General features: G+C 40.6%; 2 protein-coding genes across 2 annotated transcripts in view; one reads left to right on the top strand and one right to left on the bottom strand.

Moving 5' to 3' along the window:
• The first annotated feature begins 1,953 nt into the window (after window positions 1–1,953).
• On the top strand, window positions 1,954–6,539 carry LOC104951654 (ubiquitin carboxyl-terminal hydrolase 37-like). The gene is made up of 5 exons (XM_010778364.1): window positions 1,954–2,087; window positions 2,701–2,816; window positions 3,027–3,096; window positions 4,387–4,525; window positions 5,045–6,539. Exons 2-5 carry the CDS (start codon window positions 2,769–2,771, stop codon window positions 5,130–5,132), a joined length of 345 nt encoding a protein of 114 aa, XP_010776666.1. The 5' UTR covers window positions 1,954–2,087; window positions 2,701–2,768; the 3' UTR covers window positions 5,133–6,539.
• A 1,471-nt stretch (window positions 6,540–8,010) lies between these two features.
• The window catches only part of LOC104951714 (uncharacterized), a 7,545-nt gene continuing 3,012 nt past the window's right edge, over window positions 8,011–12,543 (bottom strand). The window contains exons 4-9 of the mRNA XM_010778445.1: window positions 12,312–12,318; window positions 11,844–12,135; window positions 10,763–10,863; window positions 10,451–10,582; window positions 9,620–9,733; window positions 8,011–8,167 (exon numbers count right to left, since the gene is read on the bottom strand). Coding sequence (XP_010776747.1) covers window positions 8,011–8,167; window positions 9,620–9,733; window positions 10,451–10,582; window positions 10,763–10,863; window positions 11,844–12,135; window positions 12,312–12,318 — 803 coding nt within the window. The remainder of the gene's footprint in view (window positions 8,168–9,619; window positions 9,734–10,450; window positions 10,583–10,762; window positions 10,864–11,843; window positions 12,136–12,311; window positions 12,319–12,543) is intronic.

The following is a 12,543-nucleotide window of genomic DNA, read 5'->3' as shown; positions in this document are numbered from 1 at the left end:
GGTGTACTTTGAGGGTTTTGACTCTGCAGACAGTTTACATGCATTAAAACCTTCATAACACGCAAGGGGACGGGTAATAACCGGAAAAGCATGACATGGGACCTTTAACCAAATGATACAATAAAAAACATGATTTTTTTTGGATGTTCTTTAAAACTGTTGATGGTTACATTTAATTGTTTTGTGATCTGTATGCACTTGATGACATTTGTTTTCTTTCTCTTCTCATTTTCTGGAACAGTTATATTATTTGCAGTATATGCAGTCCTAATACCAGACACACCCTTTCTGTCGTTTCTAATTTGACTATACAAAATAAAAATGTTTAATGCACCAGTACTTAAAACAGGTTGGAACAGACCTGCATGTTTCTTGCTGTTCAGAGTTAATTTTCTCATGGTTTTATTGCTTTATTGTATGTTGCTTTGGATAAAAGTATCAACTTAAAGTAATGTAATGTACTTGTTGTGCCATGCAGCCTGCATTAGTTAGATTCATTTAGTGAGCTGAGAGACGAGGGAGCTCTACTCTGTTCTGTATTATTTATTTTTGGCGTTTTCTCCCTCTCCTTGGCATTAGCCAGTGGGACGTACCTGGTGTCGGACGTCACACTGGTAGTCCACCATCGCCCTCATCCAGCTGACGCTCTGCTCCCCCCGGCGTCTCCACAGCAACGCGTCCTGCTCTCTGTCGCTGCGGCGCAGGAGCATGCTCAGTATGCCGGAGCCAGACCCGTGCATGTGGTAGAAGAGGATCAAACACTGAGGGGACGAGGACCCCCGCAGGTCAGAGGTCAGCAGTCGAGCTTTGTGACCCGGACGCATCAGTGACGCCTCGATGTACATGAAGTAACCTGGGTGAGGCATAATGAAACATTTATGTTCTCAGTGGGGACGTGTTATTTCAGCCGTAAAAATACAATACACAAAGAATACTGTGTAAATTAGAAAAAACTGGTATTATCATCCAAAAGCTAAAACTGTAGAAATAATGTGAATACATGATGTCGACGTCTCACCTGAGATGAACATCTTTAGGAGTGGAATGATACATGAATCCTTTCACATCACACATGACCTCTGAATGAATGAACAAAGCAATGGAAGAGGAAATGACTCACCCACCCCAGTGGTGTGGTCTCCTCTGGGTCCTGTATAAGAGGTGGGGGTGTGTCCTCGCACTCGCAGCCAGTCGGCTTTGTCTCCTTTCTTATCCTGTATGTAGCCACAGACTCCACTCTCAAAGTCACACTGGCCCGGGAGGGAGCCTGCGGAGCAAACACACACCGTCAATGCAGAAGGTGTGCATCAGTGCAGTGTGTGCTACAGTTTACTAAAACTCAAGGATCATTCTGGGACTAGTTAAGATTCAAGGCTGTTCCACTACCCAGCCTGCTCCTGGCTGCACTGAAAAAACTGAAACGTTGACTTTAATTAAATGTATTATGTCAACAAATTTCACATAACTGTATTAGGTTAGTTGAAAGCAATAATATTAAGTTTAAATCAAAAATATTAGCTTCAACTTAATATTAAAGTCAACTTTTCAGTTATTTCAGTGTGATCTACAGTACCTGGTTGACTCAGGCCAACCCAGCAATGTCTGTTTCGTCAACGGCAGTGGCGGCCGGCCCATAGGGGCGCCCCCCCCCCCTCTTCCCACATGTTTGATTGTCATTAAAAATAATTTTTTTTTTTTTAAAATAATAATACAAAAAAATATTTTTTTATTTTTTATTTTTAATGAACAAGGTAAATATTATATAGTTGGTATCAGTCAAATGTATAATCGACAATAAAATCTCGTTTAAAATTGTTTTACGATGTCTAAAGTTACTGATAAGTCACATGTTTCCTGCCTGGCCGCAGCGTGTNTATATATATATATATATATAATAACCGTTGTCTAATAGAGTGAAAATCTGTGTTCTTTTTGAGCAAGCAGACAATAAACACCAGAACACAAAAAGTTCTATTTGTACACTTTGTTCACTGAATTTCATTGTCTCCATTTTCCCCCCACACAGGAGGCCCAGGAGTTGAGAGAGGACGATGATCTGAAGAGGGCCACCGAGCTCAGCCTGCAAGGTATCATTGATCTCATGTTGAGTAGCTAGACGGTGACATCACTGAAATGCATCGTTTTGAGTTCAGCGTCTTTGATGGAAGGAATACCATTCATCATGTTTTTGCGATGTCCATCCCCCCATTCTTTTGTACATGATACCTCAAGACTGCTTGTAGCTAATATCTTCAATTTGATGTCAGAAGTCCACTTGGAATCAAGGATGAACTGATTTGAATTTGGTGGTTAAGTTCGCTGGGACGGCACAAAACCGGTTTTTGGCCATAACCCATGAATCAAAATGCTGTTTATGATAATAATATCAAGTATTGACTGGTTGGTGGAGGCATGCAACCTTTGTCAGTGCCAGGTAATGTTGAGGAAGCAGAATCTGTTGGGTGGTGAAGTGGTAGGCAAGAGGGGAAGACATCTTTGACTGACTTTTTCCCAATTTCAGTTTCATTTTTCACTCAAGCAAAAATACCCCTGCTTTACACGTATTTGTGCAAAGCAAACGGACACAGTATCATATGTTTTCTGTGAAGGTCTCAGAGCACCTAATAACGCTGTTGAATCTGACTCAGCGGTGTGGAAATGCCTGACCAGTATCAACATCTTCTCCTTCCCCAACGCCAGAGTTCAACAACTCTCTGCCAGAGTTACTGTGCTCAGACGAGGATTCAGGCAACGAGGACGTGTTGGACATGGAGTACACTGAAGCTGAGACTGAGAACCTGAAGAGGAATGCTGAGGTACTCAACATCTGCTCTGTGATTTTAAACAAGTAGAACAGTCCAGATCAATTTCTCGTATTCATTTCTGCAATAAACTGAAAATCAACTTCCAAATACTTTAAATATATTGTATAAAACCTTCCTTCACAAAAAAAGGATATGTCGTTTATAATAGATACACTGAACTGCCTTAGTTCAGAGTAACCTTGGATACGTTTCATTCCACAGAGCGGAGACTTGGCCAACTCTTTCCGACTAATCAGTGTCGTGAGTCACATCGGGAGCAGCTCCTCCTCCGGTGAGCACTGTGCATGTGTGCTGCTATCCACCATGTAGCTGTGTTAATGCATACTTACCCTACTGTAGTTAATTGAATGATGCCATTTAGCAAAAAGAGCAAATCGGAACCCTTCAGGATGTCAGAACTCCTGTCAGCACATCATACCTGAGCAGCACAGTGCCACGTTTGTGTAGAAGACACTCTTAACCTCTTTGAATGAGTGGTAAATAGTGTAAAAGAGTGGTTTGCATGTTATGTCTCATTGCCTGAGCAGATATGTGATAAAGATTCATACTGGTGCATACACTAGGGCTGTCCCAATACCATTTTTCGGGCTCCGGATATTCGGTAGTAATCAGCAGCGAATATTCGGGGGGGGGGGGGGGGCGTAGTAATCAGCAGCGTGCCGCTTCTACACGTGTATTTCGGTTTATTCACTGCATTCATTTTGTTATTCTACAGTATTGTTGTTTTGTAGTTATTTGTTAATGTAACCCAATTTGTGTTCTTTGAAATTGAAAACGATATTGCATTATATTTGTTACTTTCGTTGCAGTTGTATACGTCTTAAGTGTAATTTGGCTTGGCTTCTTATTTTGTATGGACATGCTTTTATTTTGGAGGAGAGTTACGGCCCCTACACACGGTGGCGTGCGTTGCCGCTTCAACGCTTCTGCCCATTCACTTTGAATGGGGTGACGTCACGATTCGCCGAATTGCATTGTGGGAGCAAAGCGTAGCTTCTCTCGCGTTGCTCGCTGCAGAAGTAGAGCAATATTTTACTTTTGACGCCTCTACGGAGGCGTCAGCCAGTCGAATCATATGCCAGTGCAAGCTCAAGCCAATCAAACCGCATGTTTGTGTGTCTGGGTCGGGAGATTCATGCGATTGGTTGTTGATCGAGTTTCCCGCCGGCAAGCAACAACGCACGCCGCCGTGTGTAGGGGCCGTTAGCACTGTTGACAGGAAGTTGTTGTTGCTATGGAAACGATGTGACGGAGATTAACGGAGAAAAAGTAATATCTACATATAAAGACGGAGAAAGTAAACGATAACGTTTATGGTTAAGTGTTAGCACCCCCCGAAGAGGCACACGCTCTTACGTTGATATTGTAGTTTTCAATAAATAAAAAACGAATAACGAAATTGAAACCCGAATAGTACTCAAATTAATATTCGGGTGCAGCCCTAGCATACACTGAATTTAAGCTGCTGCACATTTCGCATACCAGTGAGAACAACTGGAATAGTTTTAGTTTGAGACCTTTTCCTAGTGTTCAAAACTAAGTGGTTTATTTCCCTCCCTAGGCCATTACATCAGTGACGTGTACGACATGAAGAAGCAGTCGTGGCTGACCTTCAATGACCTGGACGTGTCACGCACACAGGAAGCGGCTGTCCAGAGGGACCGCGACCGCAGTGGATACATCTTCTTCTACATGCACAAGTGAGTTAGAACAACCAGAAGGCTCTCTGTTAAACAACCACTGTGTAGGGTGAGGGTCTCTCTTTGACAGGGTGAAACAAACCAATCATGACCACCGTCTTTGATCCGGATTAAGACGCTTTTTGTTTTGTTTAAAGGGATGTTCAGATGTTTCGAAGGGGCTGTTGAATGAGGTAGTTATTCATTGTCGTTGTATAGCAGAATGTGGTTGGTCAGGAGAATATGTGATTTTTCATGTATGTACATATGTTTTAGCATACTATACTGTGCCATTAGTTTTTTTTGCTGGATTTTGTTTATACGGTTCTATGTTTTATACTAAACTGATTTAATGACATTTTATTAACTTCTATAGACATACTTTAGACCTTTTTGTTTGAACTTAACTATGACTCATTTCATTTTGACATACCAGTTGTTGTTTACGTTTTTGGAAAATATATTTCATATTTTTATACTCATTTCAACATGATATACTTTCACTTTTTTGATATTTGTAACTTCCTCTCGTGTCTTCAGGGACATGTTTGAGCAGCTGTCTGATATGGAGAGATCTGGAGCCAGCAACCCTTCAGAAGCAGGGAGGAATGTCCTGCAGCCCCTCTGAGCCCTACACACACACCAACTCACCCACCCACCGCTGCACCCTAACAGATGGAGCTCTCCTCTGAACAACCTGGAAAACGACTGATTGCTGTCCTTTTGTGGCGGTCTTCAGGCACTCCTTTCCCTCTACAGATCACTGAATGCTCTGTTAAATTAGCACCTGTACATGCCAACACGGGTGATAAAGACATTTTTTTTAACACACCAGACATGCAGTTACAAATATTCAGTGGATCAAATGTTGCCTCCATGTTTTTGGGGCCAGAGTCAAACAAAGGTTTTGTAAATGTTTTTTTATTTGTTTCTCGACAATGCCGTTCTTTCACACATCAGATGCTACTGGTGCTTCATGACTTGTATGTTTTGCAGACCCTTTATTTCCCATATAAACTAATTAAAGATATATTCTATGTTGGAGTATAAGCTATTATAGAGTTAGAGGGGGTGTTGTATTTAGCGGGTACATTTGGTGCAATATTTATGTTCTGGCACAAACTGGCCAATTGCAATCCGCTTTCTGTCCGAGAGTGTGGACCCAGGGCAACAGTGAGTTCTCACTGTTGCTTTGCGTGACTTACCAACTCATGTGTGTTTGTCTCAATGTTATAGATTTCGGGGGAAAGGCTCAATAACAGTCTGTTTTAACTGAGCTTTTCTCACTAAAGCCTACTTTTCTCTTTTGGGGATTTTGACTTTGTGCCTCCCAAGAAAACTTTTATAAATATGTATACTAGCTTTACTTTGAAAGATGCACAACCTTGTCGCTTTTGAAAATGTCTGTCACCAATGTGTAAGTCAGATTTCTCCTTTATAAAAAGCCAACAGATTTTCTATTTATTGCAACATCGGGTTGATTCCCTTTGAATGAACCTGTGAAGATACGCCACAGCAAATAGAAGTCATAAATACTAGACCACCAGGGAAGCTAGCTTTAGCCTAATGTGTTTAAGTGCATCATCTTTAAGGCCAGTCTACAGAGCTGTTCATATAGCTCCTATGAGGCGTGCTTGTTTAGAGAAAGATTTAAAGGAAGTATTTTGTTATTCCAATACTAGACACTGGTTGTACAGCTGTTTTTGTGACCACTGTAAAAAGTCAAATCACATTGAGTTCACCATGGCTAATGTGTAATGTTAAAACATGGTGTCTGCAGAGTTCCTCCCAACAGAAGAAAATCTATTTAACAGCTTTATAAAACATGGGTTATAACCAGATATTGATACCTGCCATATTAGTGGGATTTATTAGGACAGTATTGACGTTTACCACCGCAGGCAAAAGTGACATGTTCCCATTTTTTTGTCGTCAGCCTTGTATTTACATTTGTCCCAGATGCAGTGTGAAGAGGGTATGATGTATTTGTGAAGTAAAGATGAACAGCTTTTTCTACCCTTCATATACAACTGACTCTTCCTAAAGCAGATTTTAATAAAAGATTCTGGTGAAAGTGCAGAGGCTTTTTCATTTGATGTTGAAAACACTTTAATAACACTCAAATCCAGTGTTGGAAAAGGACATCCACCATCATGCCACTGTACTGCCTGCCAGGCGGTTCAAGTCCATGGTTGCAGGGTAGTGAAAACAAAATGAAGCACCAGAGTGAAGAGAGCCGCCTGCTGTCACCTGTCCTGACTGCACCTCTTCATCAGAGGCTCCAGGCTCCTCCCTGTCAGTCTGTTGTACTCACTGAGGATGTAGTTCTCCCTCTGCAGCATCTGGAAACATTTCTAAACATATTAGCCCCTATGCTGCCATGCAAACAACCTTCACATTCACTTTATCATTTACTAGTTCATATAGTGCACATAAACCCTTTCAGCCATTTTCTTACAGAATGGGGCTGCTGTATTTTCCTTTAATATCATTACATTCATAGAAGAAAAGTATTTCCAAGTGCCCAAAGACTAGATATACACTGAACAAAAATATAAACACAACACTTTTGTTTTTGCTCCCATTTTTCATGATGAGCTCGAAGATCTAAAACATTTTCTACATACACAAAATAATAATTTCTCTCAAATATTGTNCGGTTTGCACCACTCCATATCATTTCGCTACTAAATTCACCTCTTTAGGAAATCGTATATTGAAAATCCTTCATCTACGGTTAGCAGTTAGCATGTGGCTAATATACGATTTCCTAAAGAGGTGAATTTAGTAGCGAAATGATATGGAGTGGTGCAAACCGAAACCTACTGATTTAACACTACAACTATAGATGTCGAGATACTACCATGCTGAATATTAAATGAAGGTACAGTTTATTTGAATACATTATTGTTTACAGACGAGAAGAGCATGTGACAACATCCGGAATGACCGAAAACCAAACGAGCCGAGAAGTATTTTTTAGAGTATTGATTACAGCGTTTAGAATGTGTTGCATGAAAAGTGATGGAGGAGAAAAGGCGTGTTAAGCATATATTGAATGTGAAAAGAACCAATCCTCTCTTTAAATGCAACAACGGACATTGGAGACGAGGCGAGCCGGCTGGCGGGGAGGAGCCAGCAGAGGATATATAACAGCACAGGAGGAGAGATCCTGCGCTTCTCTTTCCTAACGAGGAGCGGATCACAGCTGTTTGTCTGACTGAACAATATCATGCTTGTGACCAACCCGCGCTTTTTTAAAATTAAAGTACCCAATTGAACTTTCACAGAGACTCCATTTAGTCTCCTTTTAAAGCTTCTCTCCTGGACGGGAGAATAACGAACACAGTTTACAATACCTAGGATGAAAATGACAATTGGTGGCTGACTAAATAATTTTTTGCCTCACTGTATATGGTATTTAAGCTACATCAGCCCCAGCTAGAATGGAATACTGGTAGATTGACGTTGGCCTTATTGGTCACGTTACATGATATTTCTGGTTCTTACCTCTTGATGTACTTGTGGATGCATTGCAGCTCATCTTCAAGGATGGCTTCAACCAACCGAGCAATGTCTGCATCCAGAGTGTCCTCAACCAGTGAGGTGCACACCTGCTCCGTGCATTTAGCCACACGGTCAGCCTTTTCATTCACCGCCTCTCTGAGAACAAAACAAAAAGAGGGTCAATCTTAAATAAGGAAAACCCATCTCTATAAAAAAAATGGGAATGGGCATTATTGTCACGTTGGTTTCGTAGGGGAGCTAACCTCCTCTAGGGGGGTTCGGGGGCATGCTCCCCCGGGAAGATTTTTTTTTAAATATTGAAGTTAAAAGCATCAATCTGGTGCACTTTGAGAGCAACATTAGGAGATCTATGGATACATCTCAACACCCATATGAAACAGAACTGTAAACAGATTCTTCTTTTTGGATATTTNGCACCTTTCAACACAAGGCAATTCAAGGTGCTTTACAAAAATGAAAGACATTCAGACAAAGGCATTTAAAAACAGTAAAAGATAATAAAAGAAACATTAAAAGAAAAAAATACATGAATAAAAATGTATGGAATAGAGTTTAAAAGGGGAGTGATTTGTAAAACATCCAAAAAGAAGAATCTGTTTACAGTTCTGTTTCATATGGGTGTTGAGATGTATCCATAGATCTCTTCATGTTGCTCTCAAAGTGCACCAGATTGATGCTTTTTAAAAATCTTCCTGGGGGAGCATGCCCCCGGACCCCCCTAGAGGAGGTACACTCAGAGGGACCCCCCCACTTAAATCATGTCCACATGGATAGGAAACTAAATAAATTTGCACACATCTTGTGTCCATATCTTTCTTTGTTGGTGGTCATGCCATAACCGTGCACGGCAGTGTTAATTTCGTCAACGAAAACTATGACGAAAAATGTTCGNATTAGACATTAGAGACTAAATGAAAAACAGGTATAAAATACAGTAACAAATACAAATCACTCCCCTTTTAAACTCTATTCTTGTTATTTTTAACAACTTTTTTGTTACTGTATTTTATACCTGTTTTTCATTTAGTCTCTAATGTCTAATTAATAACTATAAAGCGTTCAGGTGCTCTCCGATAGCACTCTAGTCTACACTCCTTTCAGACGAGACATACCACGTGAAGACACGTTACACTCGTGTTGTGTTCAAGGAACCTGTCCTTGGCCAGGAAAAACAGGCACTCGCTTGTTTAATTATTTTGCGGTCTAGATTTCTTCTTCTTTTTTGAAGTGAGAAGTTGTCCGTCAGTCAGACTGACGGACCCCCCCACCCCCAAAACGAAAACTCTTCGGTTCTCCATAAATTACACAAGTCACCCAAATCAGCGTTAAAAAAGCGGGAGGCGCCGAAAAGCGACTAATTTGCATCACTGTATAATGGTTTTAAGTAATCCTGTAAAGCACGTCACTTTGCATCAGACCCCATTAGGACATGTGTTTGACACGGGGGTCCTGGGGAGGGTTTTAAAAAAAAAAAGTTTTGTAAGGGAGCCGTTGGTATGTTCTTCACGTGGTATGTATGTGTTTTGTAATATGTTGTTCTGTGTTTTTGCCTAAATAAATAAAAAGGATACGAGTTTGAAAGCTTACTTGATCTCAGAGGTGGCCGTCTCCTTGATGGTCTCATCTAGAACTTCATAGATGAGCTCTGAGCAGAGAGAGAAGCTGAAGTCGACCAGGAAGGCCTCGTGCTCCTGCTTCCTCCTGACACACACACACAAAGGAAATGGGGTGAGCTGTTGCAAATATAGCTGCTTTGTTAACAGAGTGGATACGGCTTTAGAAGAGTAACATTCCAAACAAACTAAACAATTCCAGAGTCTCACAGCTTTATCTTCACACGTCAATTGTAACTGCATATAAAATGACATTTACAGATTGACTTTATAGTAGGGCTGCTCGATTATGGCAAAAATCATAATCTTGATTATTTGGGTCAATAATTGATATAACGATTATTAAAAACGATTATCCATTTACTTTGAAAACATCAATTTATTGGAGAATTTTTTTTTTTAACAGTATGTTTTAAACAGTTGATTACCCTGAACTTTAACTATAATTCAACTGAAAAACCAATTACATTTGTTTTTTTTAGATAAAAAATAAAATAAATAATTGTTTTATTTAGGTTATGTTGTTTTCATAATCGTTGCAAGCCAAAATCGTAATTGCGATTAAAATACGATTAATTGAGCAGCCCTACTTTATAGTTATCGCAATTGATAAATACTGCCACCGTGTGTTACCAGCTTTTCAAATGAACTTTGATTGTGTGTATGATAAAGGCATGCATTTGGCAGGATACAGTGATTATGAAATCTGCTTTTCTTTGCACCTTTGATAAGAAAATACATTTAATTAAATATGATATAAGTAGCAGGTCTTTATCAGGCTGCAGTGAAGCCTCAGCAGACAGACCTGGCTTCGTCCAGCTTCCGTTTCTCCTCGGTGACACGCTGCTGCTCCAGCCTGATCTCTGTGGAGGAGACTTCCTGCAGCATCTGTCCCAACACCTCGCCCAGCAGAGACTCCACCTGCACACCGCTCTCCCTGCAGGGCCCAGGCAAAAGGACAGTTAAACAACTTAGAACATTCTTCAGACCTACACTGCCTTTAAACACTAAAGTAAATCAATGATTAAAGTGAAGAAGTGAAATGAAAAGCAGCAGTGTATTTAAATGTAGCACAAGATAAGCTGGTAAAGAAAAGCTGGATGTATAAAATCACTACATTAGAGCTGTTGTGGCGTAGCTGGCTCCGGCCTCTGCCACCTCCATCACTGCTGCTCCAACCACCTCCTCCACCACGCTGTCCAGTTCAGCCACGATCTCCTGCAGGACGGGACACAGCAGGGGTTACTGTCATGGACACACTAACACTAGGGCAGCCAGGTCACTGTTGCTCTAAGGATTTACAACGAATAGAGGCTGAGGCCTTTGATATTCTGGTTTATTGTTGGTCTATATTTTAATAATACAACTCATGTTTTTGTCTCAATGCATCTTTATCTTCTTCCAGGATGCCATCTTCAGATTCTTTGTTTCCCTAATTAGAACTCTTTCATTCACGCTGGCCTTTTAGCTCAGCCTGCATTTCACTTCACTCATCCAACAAGTACTTTTATAAAATATTCATTTTCTAAAATCAGATTACGGCTGCACAATATATCGTCTCTTTTATTGCAAAAAACTGCAATATTGAGACGAGTTTTTGTTTGAGTTGGTTATTTTTTGTTTATTGGTGCCTGATCAACACACTAACATATTCATTCTACAATCATATGAAACAAAGAAGAGCAGCTTCCCATTTGAGAAGCTCAAACCAGGAAAGCTTTTGCATTTCCTTTAAAGAACTCCGGACTCAAATGATTCATTGATTACCAAAGTATTTGACAATACACTTTCTATGAATTGACTAATTGATTCCCACTTGTGATCATTCTAATCCTAAATCACGAGTATTTCCTTATTGCCAAATCCAAAGAATAAATCAAGGAACCATTCTTGATTAAAGGAAACGCACAATTTTTGTTTTTTTTCCTCTTAAATATCTGAAAATATTCATTTTTTTTCTCTCCTAGATTTAAAGCTTTAATTAGCCCTACCGCAGCTCTTTGACTTTTTTTAAATTAATTTTTAAAGCTTTAATAGACCTTGTATGGTGTCATACTGTAACTGTATTGCTGTGTATTGCTCATGGGCTGGAGAAGTGAATTCCAAATACATTGCAGGAAATCCACTAAGGAATGAAGCCGTCCTCTAGAGGGAGCTCTGATGTGTTCTCAGATGAAGAGCGTAGAGATTCTGCTCACCTCGTTGCTGTAGACGGGCTGAGGTTTGGGTGGAGGTGATGGGGGTTTGACAGGCGGGGGCTGGGCTATGGGCTGGAACATCTGGGCGTCTGCAGCGGGGGCCGGGCTGTGATACTGTGGCACCACCTCAGGAGGACCAGCTGGAGGGAGCACAAACATGGCGGCAACATCCGGAACCACCTGCGCTACAAACTCTACGCTGGGGGGGGCCTTCACCTCGGCTGCAATAGCTGAGACAATACAGAAACATATCAGCTGGTCTGAAACACACTGACTGTCTGCGTTGTTGGAGCTGTAATGAAGCAGACTTTACAATCATCACCAATACAGACTGTTATATGGGATCTACTATAACATTGCATATACATATACAGTGGGGAAAAAAAGTATTTAGTCAGCCACCAATTGTGCAAGTTCTCCCACTTAAAAAGATGAGAGAGCCTGTCTTTTTTATCTTTTAGGTAGCACTTTCGAACTATGAAGGCAGGAATGGGGGAAATCAATCCGAAATCACATTGTAGGATTTTTAAGTGAATTATTGGTACTTCCTTGGTAAATAAGGTATTGGTCACCCTACAAACAAACCAAGATTTCTTGGCTCGTCAGCAGACCTGTAAAACTATCTTCTTTAAGAGCTCTCTGTCCTCACTTGTTAACTGTATTAATGTGATTCTGTTTGATACGTTATAGTATAAAATGC

Source organism: Notothenia coriiceps, unplaced genomic scaffold (genome assembly GCF_000735185.1).
Source record: "Notothenia coriiceps isolate Sejong01 unplaced genomic scaffold, NC01 NC01_scaffold00019001, whole genome shotgun sequence".
NCBI classification, from domain to species: Eukaryota; Metazoa; Chordata; class Actinopteri; order Perciformes; family Nototheniidae; genus Notothenia; species Notothenia coriiceps.
The sequence above is the reverse complement of the archived record's forward strand: the minus strand, read 5'-3'. Positions and strand labels throughout refer to the sequence as shown.